This window comes from Zingiber officinale, chromosome 2B, assembly GCF_018446385.1.
Source record: "Zingiber officinale cultivar Zhangliang chromosome 2B, Zo_v1.1, whole genome shotgun sequence".
Lineage (NCBI taxonomy): Eukaryota > Viridiplantae > Streptophyta > Magnoliopsida > Zingiberales > Zingiberaceae > Zingiber > Zingiber officinale.
In genome coordinates, this window is record NC_055989.1 from 76,850,913 (window position 1) to 76,875,237 (window position 24,325).

Here is a 24,325-nt window from a genome sequence, read left to right on the forward strand (position 1 = left end):
AAAATCTAAGGATGAAGATATTTTTGTTGCACAAGTTTATGTTGATGACATTATTTTTTGTTCAACAAATAATGAACTTCTTCATGATTTCATTAAACACATGGAAAGTGAATTTGAAATAAGTCTAGTTGGAGAATTGAGTTTCTTTTTGGGATTACAAATCAAGCAAACTAGTGAAGGAACTCATGTCTACCAAACTAAATTCGCTAAAGAACTTATGAAGAAATTTGGGTTGAAAAATGCTAAAGAAGCATATACTCCTATGAGAACTAATATCAAGATAGATAGTGATCAAGAAGGAAAATTAGTAGACCCAAAGCAATATAGGAGTATGATTGCTAGTTTGTTATACCTAACCGCTAGTAGAACGGATATACTATTTACGGTAGGTATGTGTGTAAGATATCAATCTTGTACCAAAGAATCTCACTTAGTAGCGGTAAAGAGAATCTTGAGATACATCAAGAACACTCTTAATGTAAGTCTTTGGTACCCTAGGGCTTAGAATTTTGACTCGATTGGGTACACTGATTCCGATCATGCAAGTTGCAAATTAGATAGGAAAAGTACTAGTGGCGGATGCCAATTTCTTGGATCCTCCCTAGTAAGTTGGAGTAGTAGAAAATAACCTTGTGTTGCCTTGTCTACCACCGAGGCCAGATATGATGGCAAAAGGCGAATACGCTCGCCCCCAACACCGTATGTAGCCATGGGTAGTTGTGTAGCGCAATTACTTTGGATGATGCATACCTTAGAAGATTATGAGTTTCACTACTCCAAAGTTAAAGTGTTGTGTGATAATGTAAGCACCATCAACTTAACCAAAAATTCGGTGCACCATTCTAGGACAAAGCACATTGAAGTAAAACATCACTTCATTAGAGATCATGTGGCAAGAGGAGACATTGTATAAATTATGTTGACTCTAAGTCAAATCTTACCAACATATTTACCAAATCACTACCCGAAGTGGAGTTCACCTCTCTTAGGAGAAAACTCAGTATGTGTTTTATAGAATAATGAGTATAGCATTGCATGATCCCATATAACATCAAGAATATATACCTCAATGTATCTCACAAATGATCTAGGAAGTCTTGCTTGTATATTTCTTCACTTAGACATTATGTGAGATGTTAGGATGATGCATTTGGCTCATCATGTTCGTTATGATACATTACCTTGAGCGAATATGACATCTAGCAACATTAATCCTTAATTGGACCAATTATTGGGAAGGCTTGTACAAAATTAATGTGTACATAGCTCCTTGAATAAGATTGGAAATTTACCTCAATGGCACAAGTTTCATGCATGTGAATTAGGATGAGATGCATAAATACCATACAAACAAATACAAGGAATGCATTTTGCTCCAGTATAAATAGAGACATTATAAGGAAGTCCAAATTAGGACTTTTGCTCAAGAATATGCTCCATCACTTTGCTAGTTTTGAAACATTGTGTCAAGCTTGGGATCCGCAATATATATATTTTTTTATATATTTTTTTCAAGTAGACACTACTAAAACACACCTCTCCACAAAGTTTGGCGGTTTTTGGAGGTCCGTAGAATTCTTGGTAGATTTCTGAAATCATTTCTGTTTTATAGAGTTAGGCTGAAATAGGGTATCAGTCGACTTGTGCAGATACCAGTCGACTGATAGCAGTGATTTTTGTGAACAGAGGGCTCTGTACGTTTTTGTTTCGAGTACCAGTTGACTGATAGCTACATTAATCGACTAGTAATCGTGGTTTTATAACCTTTGGCGCGACAAGCGACCCTACGGAAACCCTAGTTCCACCAGCCGCCTGTCGTCGCTCACAACCCAGAGCGCCTTCTCACCGCCTCCAGTCACCTCCAGCCACCTACAACCCCTCTACTTCCTTGATCTACCTACTATTTCTTTCTTTTCCAAGTTTGGCTTCCCGTTTTGCTTCTCGGCGTTGTAAGCATCCGAGACACTGCGACTATGATTTTTTTGTAGCTAACTCATCTCTTCTTCGCTCATCCTTCATATTCGGTGGAAATGGAACGAAGGTAACATTTTCTCACAAATATCTCTCAAGTTTAGTTGTGATTTAGGACTAATCCTTCCTCTTTGTGTGTCTATCCTATTTTCCTCCTCTGATTGGGTTCATGTTGCACACATTTGCATTGCATTCACAAGACTAGGGTTAGGCAAAAGTGCAGGGCTAGCGAGGGAACCTCTCGGCAGTCCACCTCGGTTCCTTCAGCGGATTGGCGTTTCGAGGCCTAATGGCAACGGTTCACAAATACTGACTTTTCTATGATGAATTGTCGGTATCTCAACCAACCGTATTATACTGAGATAGTTCCTGATATCATGGAGACCATTATGTACTTTGGGTTAGATAGGTTGGCTGATTGCACGCATACAATGAATTTGGACCTGTACAAGGAATTCTACAATAACCTACATCCTAGCACCAGTATAGGTCGGGCATGGGTGTCTCGTGGAGGGGTAGACATTGAGTTCACTCCTAGCATTCTTCAGTCATTCTTAGGGTGTAGGGGTTTAGATAGCACATTCACATGCTTTCCTACTGTTGTTGAGCCTTTTACTGATTCGTTTTCTCATTTGTCGGTCGAGGTGATCCATCAGTATTACTTCAATTCTCCTAGGGCTCCACTGAGGCACATCTTTGATGTCACACGTATGTCTGCCCACAGTAACATTCTCTACAAAATTGTCATTTCATGTATCTTACCTATTGTCACTAGAGGGCAAGCCAAGATTAGGCTACCCCATCTGGTCCTGATGTATGCCTTAGAGCAAAGGATTGATATCAACATTGCTCTATAGGTCTTTGAGTCCATATTGCATTTCTCTAGCCCTATCCAAGGGAAGTTATACATGCCATTTTGTCACATTCTGACTTCATTTTTCGCATCTAGAGGTATAGATGTCACTAGGGGCCAACAACATCAGTTATCTAAGGATTATGATCATATCGGGTTCCGACAGCTATCTTTAGTAGGGATTGAGAGACACCACGAAGTGATGGTCTGGTGTGGTCATGCTGCAGAGGACGATGAGGAGGAGGCGGATGTTCCTGCTCCAACACTAGCACCAGTTCCTACTCCTATGACCGTCAAGGATCAGTTGACTTGGTTAGAGGAGATAGTGCGTCAGGAGTTTCATGGTTTCCGATAGGAGATGTATGAGATGATGCAGTGCTGGGATTTGGCTTACCAGGCCCCTCCGCCTCCTCCTTCTAGTGATGATTTTTAGGCATGCTGCTTAGGTTCCAGTTGGTGTCAAGATTTTTTTTTTGGCATAGATAGTTCTCTCTTGTTTATCTCGAATACTATTGTCACTATTCTAGTGTACTATTTTTCATGACTGTGCTAGTTGTATGTTAGTTGTATGCCTCCTATGACATTGTATGACGGCTATGCATTGCAGTAGTTCTTATCATTTTGGCTATGGTTATCTATATCTTTCCTTCTTGCTTATTGATAAGTATGCCTATTTCAGGATATGACTTATTTGGTTGTTTTCTAATTGTTTGCATTTTCTAGCTCTTGATATTGGAAGAAATTTTGGATTAAGGGGGAGTTTAGATTCATGCTGGCGTATGTTTTTTCTATCTTTTTGTTGTGTGTAAAGGGGGAGATATGGATAGTTTAAGTTAGATACTTTATTATGCCTATGCTTCATGGATATTACTATATTACTATGCTTCATGGATATCACCATATTATTATGCTTTATGGTTGTTGCATATTTAAAGACCTAACATAAATAATTTGTCAAACATCAAAAAGGGGGAGATTATTAGAACAATTTTGCTCTAGACATTGCTCACTGTTGATGTTTGGTTAAATAAGTTTAAGTTAAGCATTATTTGTGATCTAACATAAATGTTGAGTAAGCAGGTATGAAGAAAAGTATAAAGACTTGGCAAGGAAAATCCAAGAAAATAGTTTTGGCGGATGAAGTCTCAGAGCTGCGGCCTCCTGGCAAAAGGAGACTTAGCATGACAAAGCCGAAGGTAGCACTTGAAGGCAAGCGCAAGGATGAGGAGCTGTGGAAACGGAAACATCCTAAGGGCGCAAGACTGATGGAAGATGCTTGGAGGCATAAAGTCTAAGCTAAGGGAATGGTTTAAGTGTAAAAAAGAAATATGTAAAGTGTTGTAAATCTCAGGTTGTAAAATGCTATAAATCTCAAGCTATAAGGTACCAGTCGACTAGTACTTATACCAGTCAACTGGTACCAGGTAACAAAACGAACATAGAGCATCCAGACGGATTGCAGCCCAGTACTAGTCGACTGGTATCAATATCAGTAGACTAGTAAGTGACCGTTATGGAATGACGACAGAAAATCTCACCAAATCTTAAGTACCGTTAAAGCCCATCAATCGACTGATTGGTACATCAGTCGACTGGTGTCGGGAAAAACAATAAAAGCAATTCTTGAAGCTTGGAGAAGTAAGTTACTGTTCTAATCGAAAGTGCTCTCCAAGTGATTCCTAAGCTAACAGAATCTTAGTCTCCTCCTCCTAAGCTTAGCTCTCATCTTGTAAGAGGAAGAGATAATCGTGTAAAGATTTCTCCACATTCGTTCTTGGTTTGAAAAGGAGAAACTCTTAGTGAAGCTTGATCGTGTGGACGTGTGCCTTGGATTAGTCATCTCAAGGAGGTGGAGACCAAGTAAATTGAAGAGTTAGCATTGTTTTCTTAGTATTTCACTATTTCTATTCTATTCTATTTGCTTCCACTAACAAGTTGTAGATAAAAATCGAAGAAAAGCTATTCACCCCCCTCTAGCTGGACGCAAAGGTCCTATCACCTGGTTCCATGTCTTTCCGAACTCTCTAAATCTATCAATTAATTTTGATCAAAACTTATCCAAATCGACTGATGGATATAAAAAACTCGACATAATATAAAATTATGTCCTATATATTTTGATTATATTAATACTCTCAAACATCCATTTGAGATAATATATTAAAAATAATAATTTTTTTAACTCAAATTAAATTTTTTAAATGTAACAATCAATTTAGGACCTTACTCTTGATGAATACTATCCCAATTGGAATAAATGCGGAGGGACTTCAGCAAATGGATATGAGATATGTGAATAGATAATTTTAAAACTTGAATTCATGATTTGAATATTTCATAACTTCATCTAGGCCGAGCATATCTATATATATATATATATTACAAGGAAGAATCATGAACAAGTCCATCTTTATATCAGTGAATATAGTTGATGCAAAAATATAGCTACAAGATACAAACACTAAACCCTGAAACTATTTAGGTGGTCAAATCCAACACTAAATAATATTGATTTACTTAATCAACACCACCATCTCCACTCCCTTAGCTATGTTGTGATTATTATACTGATCTCTAGGTATGTTGTGATGGTTGCTGATCTCACTGCTTGCAGAGTAGGCATTAAGGGCACCCTTAACTTCATTCAAAGGATTCATCATCTCCCTTGCCAAGCTGTGTGTCATCATCACCATGGTGCAAACAAGGGGAAGAAGAAGAAGAAGAAGAAGCTGGTGATGAGGGATCGAATACTTCATCTGAATTAATTACTGATCAATCTGCTGCATGCTCTGCAAAAAAATGGAGATAACAAGTACTTACTGTTTGTGATTATTGTTTAAAGCAAGAAGAGAAAAGAAAACAACTTACTACCTCTGTGTAGGAAGAAGAGTTGGGAGATTCCTGGGGAATTAATTAAGAGAAGTGGTAGCATTTTATAGTGAGAATCACAGTGGAATTGTGCCGACAAGGTGAAGTGGATGGGCTCATATTTCCTCAAATAATGCATGTTGATTTATTTTAATTGAGTGAAAGGTTGATTCATGAGATTTGTTGGAATGAAGTCAAAGACTATTCTACCTACTTGATTTTACTGTTCTTGGTGAATGGTGATGTAAGAAGTTGTTCTGAAGAATTAGAGATGTAAAATCTATAAATGATATGCCATAACTTAAATATTGATACTAATTAGCTTATTTACAATTATAAATCAATTTTAAATTATTAATAACTTTTATATATAGCATTATTAACACAACTCCCAGAACAAAAGACTTACGATCTGAAAGTGTATAAGTATTCTATATGATGAAATTATAGATTCTCCTCTACCAAGCCAATGATGAATTTAAGTGATTCACTATCATAAAGAGCACAAAACTTGTAGATTTCTAGCAAACTAACCTCCATGGAAGTTGGTATATGAAGCATCAAACAGGCTTTTGGAACTTTCCATGAACCCAAACCCTCTGCATCGACTTTCCTGTCTGCCGATTCACGGATGTTATACAACAATATGTGAGCTCCACCTACAATTACCACAGGAAAAAAAACTTAATATTAATGAATATATATATATATATGCATAATGAATTATCATGGTCAAAATTCAGAAATAGAAGGATTCTAATCACTAAATATTACATGCAGTAATAGCAGGAAAAGAAACAAGAACCAAAATTGCAATAGGATATCTGTTACCTCAGTGAATCCAGCAGCAAGGAAGAGATTTCTTGCAGTATCCAGTGAGAAGAAGTATGAAAAAGTGCCATCAGATCGCATGTATTCACAGAATCCCACTCTTTGCTCTGACAAAAATCGAAGCATGGTCATATCATAAAGACCTGCAACCGGAAAAAAAAAAAAAAGAAAAACTTTAGTAAAACATCACAAAATTTCAAGCTAAACAGTTGGAGGATATGGGTAATAATTTTGATCAATTAGACAAGAGTACCGTAGTCTCTGAATAAAAGCAAGCCTCCAGGTCTCAAAACAGAAAGACATTTCTCAATAACCGAGGGCATTCTTTTGAAAGGAATTGCTGAGAGTGTAAATATCTGTAAAACAACACCATATAATACCTAATTTGTATAGAGAATACAAAATGCTCAGTCGAAAAGAATTAACAGATTACCACTATTTTTTTTTACTGGCTTTTAAAAATTAAGAAAAACAAAACAGATATATGGATTCCTAATGATATACAAATGAACCGAAACGGTAGATGAACTAATGTGATCAAAGCTCTAATCATTATTCAGCTAGAAGCGAATGCAGAAAAGGCCCCCAGTGCTCTAAATTAGTATTATTACGTTTACAGTGATGGAGGCAATCTATCAATCTCAGAAATTGTTGGTAGCCGATATGTTTCTGCTAAGGATCAAAAAATGATACGAGAATACGAGTAGGAAGTAAGCATTGGTCACTTATTATAGAAAGGGACATGTACAGAGATTAAAAAGCCCAACAAACGTGTATAAATAATTGACTGTTTTATCATTACAACTGGAAATCTAAGACCAACTTACCATTGTTACGAAATCAACTCCACCAATGCAACACTGATCTTCTCTTAAGAAGGCTGACATGTGCGACATTTCCAAGTTTTCTCCTCTAGAATCTAAAATGAAGGAAAATAAAATTCTACATAACAAGATGAGGATGAGATTAAGGTTCCATGCTACAAGTTGAAATCTAAGACCAACCTGATGAGAAATTAGCTGGCTCTGGAGATGAATTCCTTCGACAAGAAGTGCAGAATAACCAATCAGGGAAATCATTTACAGAGACATCAAGCAAGAAAGTGAAGAACCGAGGCACTAGAGAAATAGCACTTCCAGTGGCTATAATCTCTTCTGCTTTTCTAAGGATCTCTTCACTACAATCGCAAGCATAGACTGTAATATTCTGCTTTGCACTGAACAACAATATTATTATTGGTATAAGTGCATAAACTTAAACAAACAGAAAGGAGACTAAAGTCAAATGCTATAGATAATGATTACTATTCCAATGATTCAAAGTCATGCGTGCAAATTAGATTATGGACTTTCATTAATGGGTCTTAACTGGGATAATGCTATCTATTAATACAGAACAAAAAACACCTGACAAAAATTTGCAAATAATTAAATATTAAAAAGTGAACATGAAATATTTATTAAATATGTAGTGCTAAGCACATAATTTACATTCTCATAATCAAGAATAGATGGTATTTAAAGTTTGAGGACCCATTAGCATAACATGAAATGACATAATACAACTAACTCATTCCAGAAACATGCCAAAAATAGAATAAGCTGGTCGAGCAATTTATAATATGCCATAACTTGTGTTTTGTCATCATAAAAAGAAGGTTGACATGTTTATAACAAAAAAATGAACACACATGGAACTGTGGTGAATTTAATGACAGTGTGTGAAAGTAAATGGATGCCTAAAAATGTTGAACTCTTCCCAAACAATACACCCACTTCTTGCAATTGAGTGAAATTTTAGACTCATAAATATTTAGCTGAGTTTCTAAGATTGCCTACAAATTACTAAAAAGAGTCAAGATGAAGTCATTTGAACTATGAATTAGCATACACACTGTGCATCATGTAAATTAAGGCTGAGATCATGTCATTCAGCTACCAGACCATTCCTCAGGCTAGTAATGGCTTTCCCTATTTGGGATTTGAGGTCCAAATCCGCAAAGAATGTTTACAAGTTACATCTACTATTTTATTAATCAAAAAATAAAAGGGAAGAAGGAGAATGTTTTAGGTGATGTGAACAAAGAGAATCATTTTCCTAAACCAAAAGGCTCCATACTTTACGGTCACATGTTGTTTGCAGATGATATTATTTTGGTAGATGAGACACGTGAAGGAGTAAATGCTAAGCTAGAATCTTGGAGGGAAACACTAGAAGGGAAAGGTTTTAAGCTTAGTAGATTAAAGACGGAATATATGGAATTTAAGTTTAGCAATATTAGCAGTAATGAAACAATTGTTAAGATAGGAGAGGACGAGTTGCCTGGAACCGAGAAATTTAAATATTTAGGAGCATTTTTACAAAATGATGGAGGGATTGAGAGAGATGTCTTACATAGAATACAAGCAGGATGGGTGAAATGGAGGGGAGCGTCGAGTGTTTTATGTGACCGTAAAGTACCTCTTAAACTTAAAGGTAAGTTCTATAAAACAGCAGTTAGACCTGCTATGTTATATGGAGCTGAATGTTGGGCTATGACTCGAGCACATGAGCAGAAGATGAGAGTTGCAGAGATGAGGATGTTAAGGTGGATGTGTGGACATACGAGGATGGACAAAATAAGAAATGAGAGCATTAGAGAGAAAGTAGGAGTTGCATCTATTGAGGAAAAACTCAGAGAGACACGTTTAAGATGGTACGGACATATACTTAGACGACCAATAAATGCTCCAGTTAGGCGATGTGAAACTATGATAAACATGCATATAAAACGAGGAAGAGGAAGACCAAAAAAGACTTGGTTAGCAACAATAAAACAAGATAAAATTTATTTAAATATAGATGATGATATAATAGGAGATAGAGCTCAATGGCGTAAAAGGATTCATACAGCCGACCCCACTTAGTGGGAAAAGGCTTGGTTGTTGGTTGTTGTAAAAGGCTCCATTCTGATTTAATATAGTTTGCACCATTTTCCTGAATCAAAGCAGTTTAGCTCGGCATGGTTCCCATCTAAGTTCAAGACCAAACTCTAGTCCAACCTGAGTTCAGGAGTCAAACATCTCAATCCTTTTTCTCATTTTGGATTTATTTCTATTTCTCTAAAAGACATAAAAGAAACCTAATTTGCAAAGAAAAAGATGGTAAAGACAAAGAATCATCACCGTAAGATAGGAAGGACAGTGCTCCCATTTCCACATCCCACCTCAAGGACCTTGACAGGATCGCTAATGCGAATAAGCTCCGGAAATTCTTTCAGCAAATACCTTCTTTCCTTAAATCACAAACAAAGAACATACAAATAATCCAAACACAAAATGTCAGTCTTGTTCGGTACCATTTATTTCCAGCAGCACATGAATTTCTAAGTCATCATCATCAACAGATACAATTCAGCAATATCCCGAGCTAAAGCCTAAAGAACATTAACGTGTCTTAATCAACCCAATGGGCGGACATTTCCCTTGAGAGGAACCAAGGATACGACACCATAAAACCCTTGGTCATTTCAGTGGTGAAACCGTCGTCGAACAAAAAAACTTCAATTTTTTTATGCCCTAACACAGAATTAATAATCAAGACCTTGAAGAACTTCCCGGCGGAATGGCGACGATGGAAGCTACGCCAGGCGTCTGCCTCCACGGCGGGAGCAGCACAGGACGAAGAAGACACGAAAGGGGTGAGATGGTAGCGTAGCGAGGGATCATTCTCCACCACGCGACGTAGATCCTCCCATTCGAAGTCCTTCGAATAGTACTCCGCCTCAGCCTTTTCCGCCATCCGCCCTAGTCGTTACTGTCGTCGTCGCCGCCACTGCCACCGGGAGGCCACTCCACGCTTAAATCGCAACAAAGTTAGCGGACCCTCAGTTTATAAAGAACCCATTCTGGCTCATATTAGGCCCAACAGAATTTAAAATTACACGGAAAATAATTTGGTTGATTATTTTTTAATAAAAATGAGGGGAAAAAAAAAAATCAAAGGCACTCCAAATTATGAGGGCAGATCCTCTAGTCCACAATTTGCGGACCACGGGATGGTCCACTATTATAGACCGTTGATTTAGATGGACCCTACCAATTTAAAGGTAGACTCCATCCAAATCAATGATTCATATACAGTGGACCATCTCCTGGTCCGCAAATTGCGGACCAGAAGATCCGATCCGCCAAATTATACATATTGTCAGAGGGCAGGGATCCTCTGTGCAGGATCCCTGGACCATCTCTAATTCTCTCTTCATTCATTGGTTAAATTAATTGGATCATACTTATTTAATAGATGAGGTTCAGTTCATCCAACCAATAAATGGACAGGACCTCTTCTGATTTAGAATTTTCTAGATTAGAGGATCTGACCTCATTGTCAGACGGGCGCTATTTTAAAAGAGGGCTCCATGAGATTTTGTTTTTTTATCTCCATAATACTCTTCATTTCCACATTTCTATAACCTATATAAAAACTATTTTATATCTTCTATAATAGATAGAAACTACTCTATACCTATCACAACTTTTAAGATTTAGAGAGTGTTTGATTGATGGATTTAAAAATAGGGAATGAAATGATAGTAAAAAAATGATATTTGAATTGTAGGTTTGAAAATGACAATTTGGAAATTATATCTAAATTTATGAGAATCGACCAAACCCATATAACTAGATGAATTTTATTTTCATTCTTATTCTCATTACATCTTACTATCAAACTCATACACATAGTCATTCCTATTATTTAACCAAACACCACCTTAGAGTTTACGTTTTAATTTGACTAAAGTGAACAGTAATTACTCCATAGTTAATCAATTTTAAATATTAACTAATTAAAATACTCTTTATGAAATTGATCAAAATTATTTAAATTTATTAAAATAATTTTAAATTAATTTAAACTATTTTACCAATATTAGAAAGTATTAAATAATTGTTAGTAGTAGCAATTATAATAATATTGTGTTCAATTTTATATATTATAATAATTATAAAATAATTTTTATACATTATACAGTTAGTTTAGATTAATATAATAATACTAAAAATAAAGAATAATATTGTAACAACTGCTCATTAATTTCTACGATAATATTACCATTTATTTATTTTAGAAAAGGGATGACTTAGTCCTGCTTTCCATTTTTATCAATCATCGACGTCTCGACGACTTATTTTATATTGTTTTAATTCGAAGGAAATAAAAATAAAAATAAAAATAAAATTGATTCTTTATATCAAAAGAAAAAAAAATGCATTCAAAGACTCACGTTGTCTACAACAAACCGTGTGAGTCAATGAAGTATACATTTTTTTTTCTAAATCTTATCATTTTAAAAGTAAAAGTAGTTTTACTCTCATTTCCACCAATTTATCTTTATTTACAATTTACAACCAATAAATAATGATAGCAAAGCAAGAAAGTTTTAAGAACTATTTTGCAAAATGAAGTAATTCTATGAGACCATAAAATGGCCCTTTTTATAAATGATATACATGGCAGAGGCAAAAAAAAAAATTATCACAAAGCTTCTCTAGATAAAAACAAAGAAATAAAGGAGGAGAAAGGGAAATCTCACCTACAAACTAATTATACAGCCTTTTTTTTCTATATAATAATAATATTAATAATAATAAGAATAAACAAAGATTATTCAAAGTTTAATGTATTTATTATTATATTAATGAATTATTGGTTGTTTAAGATATATAAAATTTAATAGAAGTGGTTCATATTAGTATGTAAATTTATTTGACTTTAATCTATTCGGTTGTCCAACAAATCAAATACTTAAATTATTATTGATTTTCCATATAAAAGGAGGTTGGCGATTTGTTAATGTCTTAAAAGTTTAAGTAGAACGTAATTTGTTTAGTAAAAAAATTAATTAGACGATTAAAATAAATCTTCTAGGGGTATTTACGAAAATAAACAAATTACATTTATCTAAATTCAGGGGCTAAATGGAAAATGCCCACAGTTCGCTTCGCCTCTCGCGTACGAGAGGTTCATCGTGTCTTAAGCGGCGACGTGAATTTGCCGTGTCATGCCGTCGCGGCCGCCTCCATGGACTGCATCGAGAGGCGGATCCCTCCCCCTCGCAGTTTCAGATACCTCATTCCTCCCTTTCCCCGCACCTGTCGGGAATCCATGGCAGCAAGGTTCTCATTCTTCTCTTTCGAATCCGTGTGAATCATCCGCATCCGAGACCAAAAGTAGAAGAAAAGGAGAAAAAATAAATCCATTTTTTTCTCCTTTCTTCTCTTCCTTTCCCGTTCCTTTCCTGGGATGGCTGCTTTGGGTCATGGTCTCCTCCTTCTGTGGCTCCTTTGCTTGTGGGTTTTGACAATGGCTGGCTTGTCCTCGTCCCAGCAGCCTTCCGTTATCTCCAGCTTCAGACGTCCCAGGATCTGGCTCGGTCCCTACGACTGGACGTACTTGAGAGGTACGATTGTTCCTCTTGCGTCAATGAGGAGGATATGTTGTTTGCGTCAACCTTTCTATCGGGTTTCAATTAGTTGACGCGGAAGTTGCGATTTTGTTTGCTTTTCCGGTGGTAGTTTTATTGGAATCGATGATCGGGAGAGCTTGGGACTGATGCATAGAATGAAAAAAAGGGAGTTATACTTGTGATAAAAACGTGCGTTTTGGAGGTATTTGGGCGGAGTTTTATGAAGGATTCCCTTTTTTGGCAAGGCGTATCGTTTTGCTTGTGGGAGTTTCGTCTTCTGTTGATCACACTTTTGTTTGTTTTTCTCATAAAAATCGAAATTTGAGAGGATATTTTAGCTGCTATTCAGTTGGCAATTCATTTGTTCCTCTCAGAAACCTTTCTTCTCTGAATCGCAAGCCCCAACCATGAAGGCTTAAACTTAGTGAGAATTAAGTTATGCCTTATGATACCAATCATGATCGTCTCTCCCAAAATAAAGTTGAATCCTGGCGATTTTTTTTTTTTAAAACATTTTGAAGCTTCTGAAATGATTATACTACAGGTCTAGTGACGGACGTTACTTGCTCGAACCATTTTAGTAGGTTGTGAAAGTAAAATTTTCATTTATTTCATTTACTCATCTTTCTTCAGTCAATCTTCTTTTGTTTGCTGAATTTCACTACTATTTTGATGAACAAGGAAGACAGATGGTTTAGACGGTCACTTAGCATCCTTTATTAGCTTAGACTTTGTGCATTTTCTATGATTTTTATTACTTAAACTTGTGTAGTTGAATGACAAATGCATGTAGGAATCTATAATCATATTTTATGCTTATATGCAACACAAATAGGTTGGAAGGTACATGAATTTACTGACAAATGAACCAAGTTATTTATATGTTGTATTCCCATGGACACCGATTCAAGTGTCCAATACAAGTACAAACCTAATGATTATTACATGTGATCAACCGGAATGTCAGCTTCATAATCATCCAACTTGATGCTAGTGTCAGAAGTACAAACGGGTAGATGTAGAAATGAATCAGTTGATTATTGCGAGTTTGTCCAGATATACTTGTTGTCATTATCTATGCTCCAAATCATACTTAAGGATAGGGATAATGTAGACCAACTTTGAATTTCTTCTAAGAGAGATATTTCATCCTTGTATATCAATTGTATATGTGTCTTACACACATTCCTCATTGCAGTTGAACTACCACCTTGGTTCTCATCAGTCGCCATCAATTTTGTGTCTGATGTTGACATTGTGAGTTTGTTTCTTTCATTGTTTTGTTTGCTTATTTTTTCATCTTTTAAATTTTTTGTTCAAATTCTTGCATTTTGCTATGCCTCCATAACATCAATGAAGAACTTGAAAGTAACATCTCTTACATCAAGAATGTATTGGTGTGGATTAAACTATTTTCTAATAGCTTAAACTTTTGGGATATCTGATTGCCATATCAAATTTATGATTGTTTCACAATAGAAGATCATTTTTAACTAATCATGCTAGTGTAAATGATAAAAAGAAATGCACTCAGGAAATGAACATAACAATCAAATTCTTTTATGGGTGGGGCTTTATTATGTGATAGACTAGGATGGCAATAATTTAAAGAGTTCAGAACCCTCTAAAAGTCATTTTATGCATAGGAATGACAACTACATAATTGATGAAAAAGGAAAGCCACTTGATTGCTCACTTGTGTGAATTCCTAAACATTATGGCTCTTTGTTATCTCTATGTTTGAGTTCTATAGGATCTTTCAGTCTATTTACATTTAAAGATAATACTAGTTTGGGCATGCAGTAAAGAGAAAAGTTGAATGAACAAACTCGAGGCTCTAGAATTCACCTTTCTTGATTATGACTTCATAAAAGAACTAGGCAGTCATTCATATAGGGGAACTTTGCAATGAAGATTGCAAAGGAAAAACAATTCTTAAGTATTCTCTAAAGTCTAAATTAAAATGTCATTCTCCTCCCAGGTTCGGTGTTACTTGGTTCATCATTTTGTTTTAAAAAATTTAAATGTCATTCTCCTTCTGGTCTATTTCTTTCCTTAATTTCTTGTTTCCTTTTATTTGTAATATTCCAAATTTCACAAACTAAGATTACAGTCTATGCCTTCATCGATATCATACAACTGAAGAATTTGTTACTAGAAAGAGTACACTGACTATGGCCATACAAAATAGACAAGTCTGTTTATTTTTGTTCTGCATAGATTATTCATGAATTTTCAACACTTCATACAGCCTGATGACCTCATATCTTAGCTATTTTTGATGTCTTTGTGATGTCTGAGACTCTGAGTTTTTACAATCATGCCAAGGGCAATAAACACTCTAAGCTATAAGATTTTATCTTTGTCATTGTATATTGTATAACTCCAAGATCTGACTTCGGATCATGCAGGATAAAGCACAAGCAAAACACCTACCAAAGAGTAATCTTCCTTTGGTATGCTTTAGAGGTGGCAGTCCTCCTATTCCAGATGTATCGGACATGTACTTGGATAACTCATGTATGGGCACTTATTTTTGCTACCATTTGGACTATGACTGATGAGTTCTTTTATTTATTATTATCAGAGTCCACCTGAATGCCTAGAGTCATTGCAATAAAACATCTTAAAATGTTTAGATGATATGCTTGCCTCTTTTACAGAGTCATTAATTTGAAGTGCATGATTTTTTATTTTTCTTAACAGGCTCTTAAGCTTGCTATCCTTTATGCAAATCATTTGTTAGAAATAAGATATTTCAATGGCTTAGTTCCCCTTAGTAATGCTTGAATTATCAAATATTATGTTCAATAGACATATTTGCCTTGCAGTGTCAATGGCTACATCAAATGAATCTTTCGGAGGTTCATGGCTTGTTTCTGATGCAGACCAATGCATTCCATTTCAGAGAAACCTGTCAGTAACTTTGACAAATGATCAGGTATGAAATGGAAGCAATAGCTTAGTTTTGTGCTCTTGTAATTGCTACTGTTCTTTGTTTGTTCTGAACTTTGTCTAAGAGCATCTCCTTTGGAAAATAACCTGCCATCTACCGTAAATGTCAACTATCTCGTTAAGAACTTTCTTAATTCACTGATCTGAGAGCTTCTTCTGAAATCTGAACCCCTTGAATCTGTGTCCTTTGCATCCATTTATATAGATTTCCCCTTTTTATGACTATCTTATACACAATAGCATTATATATTTAATAACGGAACATTAACTTGACAGAAAATTGTGCCATAATTTCTACTTGAGCGCTCAATGTTCATGTAGGATTAAAGTATCGTTCTGTGATGGATTTCAGTCTCCATCTGGAACTGCACAATCAGTACGCTTTGCTTGAAGCATAATGAGAAAAATCAAGATGTGTTTTACTCCTTTCTCCTTTACACTTAATTTATTTAATTTTATAAATAAAACAATAGCAGTTTTGTAAATGGAGATAGGCGGTGGCAGGCGGTCAGTGAGTTCATTGGTGAATTCAAATGAATTTGTCTTTAAATCTGCTTTAACTTACCTTTTTTATTCCTAAATGGAATAATTAGATAGTCAATTGAGTTAAACATTTGTGATACCATGCTATGTTACACTCAATATGCTTCAAAATGTGCCAAAATGAATTCAAATGTGATTTTAATCTCTTTTTTTTCACTTAAATTGTTTTCTTCTGCAACATAAACTATAGCATTGAGATAATTGAAAATTAAAATTTAGAAGGAAAAAGTTGCAAAAATAAAACAAGTGTCTCAACTAACAAATATTGGTCGAGATATCCTTAGTTGAATTATTTTGAATTCATGTTGTCAGATTTCAATGCATCCTGAGTGTTGACATGTTGGTGCTCATTGGCATGGGCAAGATAGATCGCCTATGCTAACCAATACTTGGTTTGATATTTATTGGAATGATACATTTTTGCTTTTGGGCAATGCAACACAAAATTTCAAACCATGGATATGACTTTGGGTTGGTGATAAACAAGAAACTTTGCCCATCTTAATCTGAGACATTCAAGATATATTTTGTATTTTTTATGATAGAAGGATAACTCATGTCTATAGGGAAGGGAACCAGGTAGCTGACTGGGCTGCCCATTTTGCTTATAGCTCAAAACAACACTTTTAAATAGTCTAATGATCTTCTTGGTTGATTGCAGAACATTTTGTTGCCTAGCGGAATGGGTCCTTAATCATTTAATTTCATGAATGTATTAATATTTAGACTCTAAGCAGAGTGACTGACAAAGTATGTTAAATTCCCACCGGGTTCTCTTCTGTATACTTTATGTAAAATTATTATACCAATTTGTCAGAGGTTTGAATTCTACTTTCACTTTCTAAGTTATGTTTATCGGAGTACTGATCTTTATGTTGAATATTGGAGCTCTTTTTGGCATGCTAATAGCATTTTCTTTAACTATTGAAAATACTTGACTCTTTCAGTCCTTATTTCTGTTGTTAAAAAAAAATGTATGAATAACATATTCCGAAGTACTTTGTCCAGATATCTCCAGGAATATGGTACTTTGGATTTTTCAATGGACTTGGACCTGCTCGTACACAATCAAAAATGGTAGGCTCAACAAAACTTGTGAAGATTGTGCACTTTGTACAACATTGGAAAGTAAAGTTTAGAATTAGATAAATACTTCTCTATTAAAATACACCTATAAATCGGCTCATCTTATTGCAGATTAACCGGGGTAAAGCATACTTGTTCAGCATCAGCATCATTGTTGAAGGCTGCTCCACCATGGGTATACTTGGTCCTTATTGTAACCAGTCAGTTAACATGATTTCTTGTACTCAATCTTCCATAAACAAGTATTCTAGGAATCTACTGGACTCAAAAAACATTACGGCTCAAGCTGGTGAAAATAAGGAAACCAATAATAGTTCGTCATCTGAAATGATGACTTTTGAATATAAAAATGTAGATACGAATGCAAGTGTCTTCATTACAGCAAACAATTTTATGACATGCAACAACTCAATTGAGTCTTCATGTCTTGCTAACGGAGATTGGAGTATCTATTCTATGGACTTAGTGTCGGTAACATCCCAGTTTGTCATTTCTCTTACTGACTTAAGTTTCAACCAAACTCCTTCGATGGGAAATTCTAGTGGAATTATGCCAATGTGTTATGTTCGTTACAATGCTATGCCACTGAAGTCTTTGCATGATTATTCTTCTGACTTAAGTGTGGCCCCTTTAATCGTCAAGTCACCAAAAATTGGACGGTGGTTCATTGCTTTTCAAGCTGTTAACCAGACAGAATCAAATGGAGTAATGCATGAAACATTTTTTGGTGGAACTCTGTGCTTCTCCTTTTTGTTACAAGTGCCCGAGTGCAATTCTGGGAAGGCTGGGTTGAACTGCTCATGGGAAGCGCGCACACTTCAGGTAACTACTATAAACATAGTTTTTTCTTCCATCTGGAATTTGAACAGTTTTAAAGTTTTAATGGAAATTTCCTCTCTGATTCACGGCACAAGTTTCTTTCATTCAGTGCCTTCAGTAAAATTGCCAGACTGCAAATTTAGGATCTTGGAATTTGATAAGGTTACCAAGGAAATAATTATACTTCTGGTAAAGTCATAATGCATTATAAATTTCTCGAAAGAAAAACTGATACAATATCTGTACTTATTGATGTTATATTTGAAGCAGTTTTTTGGGTCCCTCAGGACAGACAACTAAAACGGCCTGTGATGATGGTAAAAAAAAAAGTTTGACACTTAGGTTAAAATGTTTTTTTTCTTTTCTACTTTTTAGCTAATATATCTTTAATTTGAATAATCTATTAAGATGGAGTTCATCATCTGCTATTTCAGTATCTTTTTCAACTGCTTTCTGAGTAAGCAAGAAAACTAATTCATATTTTGTAATAAGAGTTATTTTCTTGTGTTAATGCTATATCTTTAGGTGAGGTACATATGGCTCGGCCATAGACAATATATGTCTGAATCTCATCGCCTATAATCTACTAATATATTGTAATCTCAGGGGAGGAAAATCATTAGCATTAGATATAGATGGTGGCAAGTTTATTTGTTGAATAATAAATGGTTTTCTGCAGAGAGCTTTGAAGAATTCAGCTGTTCCATTCACATCTTATTATCACCCAGATGGTGAACTTGGGTCCACAGATACTGATTTTTCAATTGGTCAGCTCTTAAGCAACTCTTCAGTCGAGCAGAGTGCATGGACTTACTTCCTTTTGGATATTCCTACTGGTGCAGCAGGAGCTAATATTCACGTTCGATTATCATCGGATTCAAGATTGAATTATGGGGTATACACACAGTTTGGTAGCTTACCTTCTATTCATATCTGGGACTATTATGCGGATAGTACAAGCAGTACAAATGGTTCCATGTTTTTGACATCAAATGATTCAAGTGGGAAAACTATAGAGTTTTATGTTTTGTCTGCAAGTGAAGGAACTTGGTGCATTGGAATAATGCATCCTCCAAGAAACGACAACAGTGATCGAACCACTATGTCTATTTGGCTTGAGGGATGCCCTAGTCACTGCAACCATCATGGAGCATGTCGAAATTCTATTGATGAGACCGGGTTGACATTTTACAGGTTATCTCATTTGTTGTCTGGTGTGATTGTCTTAGTTGACTGTAGATGAATCTCTGATGGAAGTAGCATTATTTTTTTTAATGCAGCTACTGTGACTGTGATCGTGATCATGGAGGTTTTGATTGCAGCCATGAACTTGTTTCGCATCAAGGTAACTGCTTTATATCGATGTTTTGATATACTGTGCCCTTTGGATGGTGAATAGGCTACAGCTCAAACACGCATTAGCTACTAAAATGAACCGACATTATTAAAAACATAATCTCATGACGAATTTGAAAGGGTAGACAGCTCTAGATCCAGACTGTAGGAGTAGAGAGGTCTGGTGGAAGAAATATAGGATCCTTTGCACCTCGACGAAACAGTGACATCATTGTGATAAACATTCACCTTCCTTTCTTTGAGCTTGGGAATTACAAACAAGTGGTTTGAACTGTTTGGCTGACTAACTTTTGTATAGCATCCCAGGTTGTAGGAGTGGAGGGTTGGTTGAATGTGTAACTGATAGTTGGTTTGTTTGTCTAATCATGTTATACAGGTATTGAATGGAACAGTGTGGTGCCAAAATGAACCTGAATTCGTCATTTGTTCGTAATCTCATATAAGATTCACCATTTCTGTGTTCATGCTATTTTCTCCTTTTAAAACTTCGTTACTATAAATGCAGACAGCTAGTCTTGGTCTTGATAGATCACTACCTGTCAAAACTGTTATTGCTATCAATCTGAATTAGAGTATATACTTCAATAGTTCAATATTCTCAGCCATTGTTTCAGTATCTCTCGTATGCATCATAGTGATACTATATGACATTCCTTTTGTTGCTTACCATGTAATCTATCTGACAAACAACTTTCTATTTTGAAGGGCATATTTGGCAAACAATATTTCTTGTTGCTTCTAATGGAGCAGCTATCTTACCTGCATATTGGGCACTGAGACAAAAAGTATGCTGAAATCCTGAAAGACCACAACTTCTTTATAACATTTGTAAAGTTATCTTTAACTCATTAACTACTCAAATTTGGCCTTGTAATTTAATTTGGTACTTGTGCTTACCCAAAATTTGTATCACCATACAGTCGGCTAATTAGCACATCACAAAAAAATGCTAACACGATATGTGTGTGTGTGTGTCCACGCGTGCGTGTATCTCGATTCAGTTTTTCAATAAAGATGCTTAGCTCGACACACACACACACAAAAGCAGCAAAAGAGATCAGAATGCTAAGATATGTGTGTGAGAATCATCAACTCTAATGTATGATGTACGATGTGAAAAGTAGGTTGAGATGGCATTGACTTGTACAAAGTCAGATGATAGTTTTTACAATTAGACAAGATGAATCGATCAGAGGAATTGTGAAGCACAACGAGAGGAGGCCCTACAAGCTCATTGGTGGGGTGAGCTGGACCCCACTTGTTTAATAGGTGGGGTACAGTCCACCCCACCAATGAATGGGCAGGGGTCTAGGATTGATCCAGGATCCCTGCCCTAACGAGAGACCAAAGAAAACTCTAGTTGATGTAAGCAAAATTGATTATGACAATTTCCCCCTTTCCAGAGGCTGATGAAGGGATAGGATTCATGTATGTGACTTGAAATAGTTGGAACAAATATCGATGTTCATGAATGATAGCTTCTTTTCGATAAAGAGCTAATGCCCCCCTCCAAACATACGCAAACACAAACACACACATAAACAACTGAGATGTCATTAAGTCTAAATTTGCATTTCTATGTGCTGAATGAATAGGTGTTTGTGGTCATTATTATCTCAAATTGTTCCTTTGGTGTTTTCTATTGTTGTTCCAGTTAATGGTACGGGATTACTCGCTCAATTTGTTATGATGTAACTATGGAAATTTGAGAAGTGCTTCGCTTCTTTGTGGCAATTTGCATATTTTTTTCTTTGAAAAACAATAGCTCCATGTTAACTGTCTAGCTTCTTTAATCAGGCATTTGCTGAATGGGTGATCTATACTGCTAGTGGAATTTCGAGCGGTTTGTATCATGCATGCGACAGAGGCACTTGGTGTGTACTATCATTTCATGCATTACAGGTTAGACCTTTTCTTACCATTTTACTAAATATTAAAAGCATCTAATATTAATAATTAATATTTTATCTCATGTTGGGCCGAGCACTCTAGTTTCAAATTGTGACCCATGTGCTTGGACTGGATACCATCTGTCTTGTACCATTTGCTTACGAGTCGTGTCAAATAAGACTCGTAGCATACCTTGTCGGGCCATGGGATGTTTCATTTTGAAGAATGAAATGGAAGTGCATATTTTTCTTTCGAGAAAGTATAGTGAGTCGTTGATTTGCTCCAGAAGAAAAATAAGAGAAAGGTAAGGAATAGTTGTAAGGTTTAGGCAACCCAACTGAGGGAAATTATACTCGAAATGCAGTGGTGTCTAATTCTTGGTCGTATAATTTGAAATCCATCTTGGAGTTTCAAGCACAGAAAGTTAAGTGAAATGCATAGAAATGGCTCGTGAGATCAATTTAGCAAATTTAGTTACTGACAAAAGGTTCATTCTGGCTTCCAATTACGAAATCTTATTTTGTATAGTTTCTGGACTTCTGGCTTTCTTTTATGGCTGTGGTGAGCACTTTCGTATACATGACAACTATCGATGATTCTTCAAAACGAGCTATCCACACAAGTGTATCAATTTTCACCGCCCTGTTGGCCGAGACTGGTGCGACAAGGTGAGTGTGTCGTGTGAATGATTTGTATTTCCATATCAACTCTACAAGAGTAATGTCATCATGGATAATGTCACAATTTCAGATCAGAGAATATCGCTATAGTCTTAGCGATAGGAACTGCTGGTCTCCTCTTGGGGTGGTTTTTGGAGTTCTCCACAGTGCGCAGAGCCATTCACTGCCCGCCTCGGTTCGACTTGAATATGCCTGAAAGGTATTTAGTCCTATTCTGTTGCCAACACATATCAGAGTTCTCTTTTGTCCTTAACTCAGCATTTCTGCAGATGGCAAAGTATCAAAAGCTGGTTCCAGAATCTTATAGGAACATTGCGGAAAAGATTCTATTGGCGATTTCTAATCTTAGGCTTCGTTACGTTAGCCATGGCTGCTACTTGCTGGACACTCGAATCCAACAAGGACTACTGGATTTGGCATAGGTATGCACATGTCTTCGATGTAGTTGATTCAATCAGGATCTGAAAGTTATTTCTTCTGTCATACGAGTACTTTCGCTCGTTCAAATGAAGAAGATTCTATCGTCCTTCATTTGATCATCAAGCTTGTGGTTAAACCAACAAGAGTGTTTCATTTTGCAGCCTATGGCACATTACGATATATACGTCGTCCTTCTTCTTCATCTACTCAACCTGCACTATGGAAAGCAACGAGCATCAGGAAGCCGTCTACGAGCTGACTCGACAGAACTCGTTGCCGAGGGCCGAGTCCGAGGCCCAGTGCGATTAGCCTAGTCGGTAAAATAGCCCGAGGATGCTTTTGCCAAGTTACTCTTTCTTCTTCAAGTTGTGGTAGCAATTTTTTTGTTTTTATTTTTCCCCATTTATTTAAAATATAGAGAAATTTGTAGCAACTGTAAATTGATAGTTATCAAATGTAACATAGCATCAAAAAAATATGATCAATGGCATGGAAGATGATGTTGTAATTTCATTTTTTATTGTAATGTTTGTAATAAGACGAGACAACCTTCCCGATCGAGTTTTCGTTCTTCCTCTACTCAATCGAACCAGCCTTGTGTAAGCCCTTTGTGATCCTTTCGTGAGTCTTCTATGAATCTTCAAGTTGCCTTTCATATGTAACACACGATCAACGACAAATAATGCAACTTGTTAACGCTTTTACAAGGTCGAGTTTCGACTCATCTTTACAAAGATAATTTCGATGGAAAAACAATTGGGTTGATAATTGTAAAAGAAGACGAGGAAGATTGAAATATTATTTGGATATGTACAAAAAAAAAATTGGATTTTTTTTTTCAAAATTTAATGATGTGATAAGAATCCAAAGATTATAATGGTAAATTACAAAGAGCAAAGACAAAAAAAAAACGATATGGAAAATTTAAGGGAGTATTGTGTTGTTTAGTTAAAGAGTAACAATGAAATAGGAAAGCAAAGGAATAGAAAATAAAGTTGCAAGTAATTTTTTTTTTGAAAAATGCAAAAATAAAAAAGCCTTTATTGAAATCATATATATATTGATTCTGTCTGAGCGATGAGTCGATAAACGTTGGGGATGTGACGCTCTCTGTTGTCTCCGGCTGATGACGTGGACCTCCGGTGAGCCTGTAAGAAAGTTGAGCCGGGAAGGGGTTCCTAGCGATGATCATCCGACGCTCAAGTCAGGCAATGACAAGATGAAGTAGAAGCATAGCAACGAGACCAAGAACTACAGTAGATGAGAATGCATACCTCCGCCAAAGGTTGAGGGCCCTTATATAGGGCTCCGCAAGGGCGCGTGCATGCTCTCCGAGGCGTGCACGCCCCTCAAGGCATACCTAGAAATGGTCATGTCAGAAAAGTGCGCCTGATGTCATACCTCAATTGTCTGAGCATATCCTTGACGTGACAGTGAAAACTTCCACAGTATGATTCTCTATCCGGTCCGACCGCCGACCATGCTGTTTGTCGGCGGCGTGCGTCTCGAGAAGGACATCTTCGGCTATCCCCTTTGTCTTCTTCTGCATCTTTTGTCTGCTAACGTGCCGAGCGGGAGAGCCGCTCGGCCATGCTGACGTCCAGGAGG

General features: G+C 36.2%; 2 protein-coding genes across 3 annotated transcripts; one reads left to right on the forward strand and one right to left on the reverse strand.

The window, feature by feature from the left end:
- Nucleotides 1-5,219: 5,219 nt before the first annotated feature.
- Nucleotides 5,220-10,384, reverse strand: LOC122045945 (tRNA N(3)-methylcytidine methyltransferase METTL6-like). Of its 2 annotated transcripts, none has more exons than XM_042606385.1 (8): nt 10,106-10,384; nt 9,688-9,797; nt 7,528-7,700; nt 7,351-7,442; nt 6,777-6,879; nt 6,524-6,666; nt 6,227-6,351; nt 5,220-5,613 (listed from the first exon to the last, which is right to left on the reverse strand). In XM_042606385.1, the coding sequence occupies exons 1-7, from the start codon at nt 10,301-10,303 to the stop codon at nt 6,253-6,255; spliced, it is 918 nt and encodes a 305-aa protein (XP_042462319.1). In that variant the 5' UTR covers nt 10,304-10,384; the 3' UTR covers nt 5,220-5,613; nt 6,227-6,252. The 2 variants fall into 2 exon arrangements, with proteins under 2 accessions (XP_042462319.1, XP_042462318.1); XM_042606384.1 differs by having other exon boundaries at nt 7,528-7,739.
- Nucleotides 10,385-12,552: 2,168 nt separating this feature from the next.
- On the forward strand, nt 12,553-23,278 carry LOC122045946. The gene is made up of 14 exons (XM_042606386.1): nt 12,553-12,962; nt 14,167-14,225; nt 15,380-15,488; nt 15,800-15,909; nt 17,475-17,543; nt 17,664-18,374; nt 19,051-19,565; nt 19,652-19,716; nt 20,433-20,512; nt 21,525-21,629; nt 22,146-22,285; nt 22,368-22,496; nt 22,567-22,719; nt 22,879-23,278. The coding sequence occupies exons 1-14, from the start codon at nt 12,806-12,808 to the stop codon at nt 23,024-23,026; spliced, it is 2,550 nt and encodes an 849-aa protein (XP_042462320.1). The 5' UTR covers nt 12,553-12,805; the 3' UTR covers nt 23,027-23,278.
- The last annotated feature ends 1,047 nt before the right edge of the window (nt 23,279-24,325 follow it).

Bases quoted from the DNA above. Each gene is read 5' to 3' on its own strand.
- LOC122045945 (XM_042606384.1), bottom strand. From the start codon at position 10,303: ATGGCGGAAAAGGCTGAGGCGGAGTACTATTCGAAGGACTTCGAATGG. The intron at 9,798-10,105 runs GTCTTGATTATT...TTGTGATTTAAG, and splicing joins CCGCCGGGAAGTTCTTCAAG to GAAAGAAGGTATTTGCTGAA. The intron at 6,352-6,523 runs GTAACAGATATC...TGGTAATTGTAG, and splicing joins TTGCTGCTGGATTCACTGAG to GTGGAGCTCACATATTGTTG.
- LOC122045946 (XM_042606386.1), top strand. From the start codon at position 12,806: ATGGCTGCTTTGGGTCATGGTCTCCTCCTTCTGTGGCTCCTTTGCTTG. The intron at 15,910-17,474 runs GTATGAAATGGA...TACTTTGTCCAG, and splicing joins TAACTTTGACAAATGATCAG to ATATCTCCAGGAATATGGTA. The intron at 21,630-22,145 runs GTTAGACCTTTT...TATTTTGTATAG, and splicing joins TATCATTTCATGCATTACAG to TTTCTGGACTTCTGGCTTTC.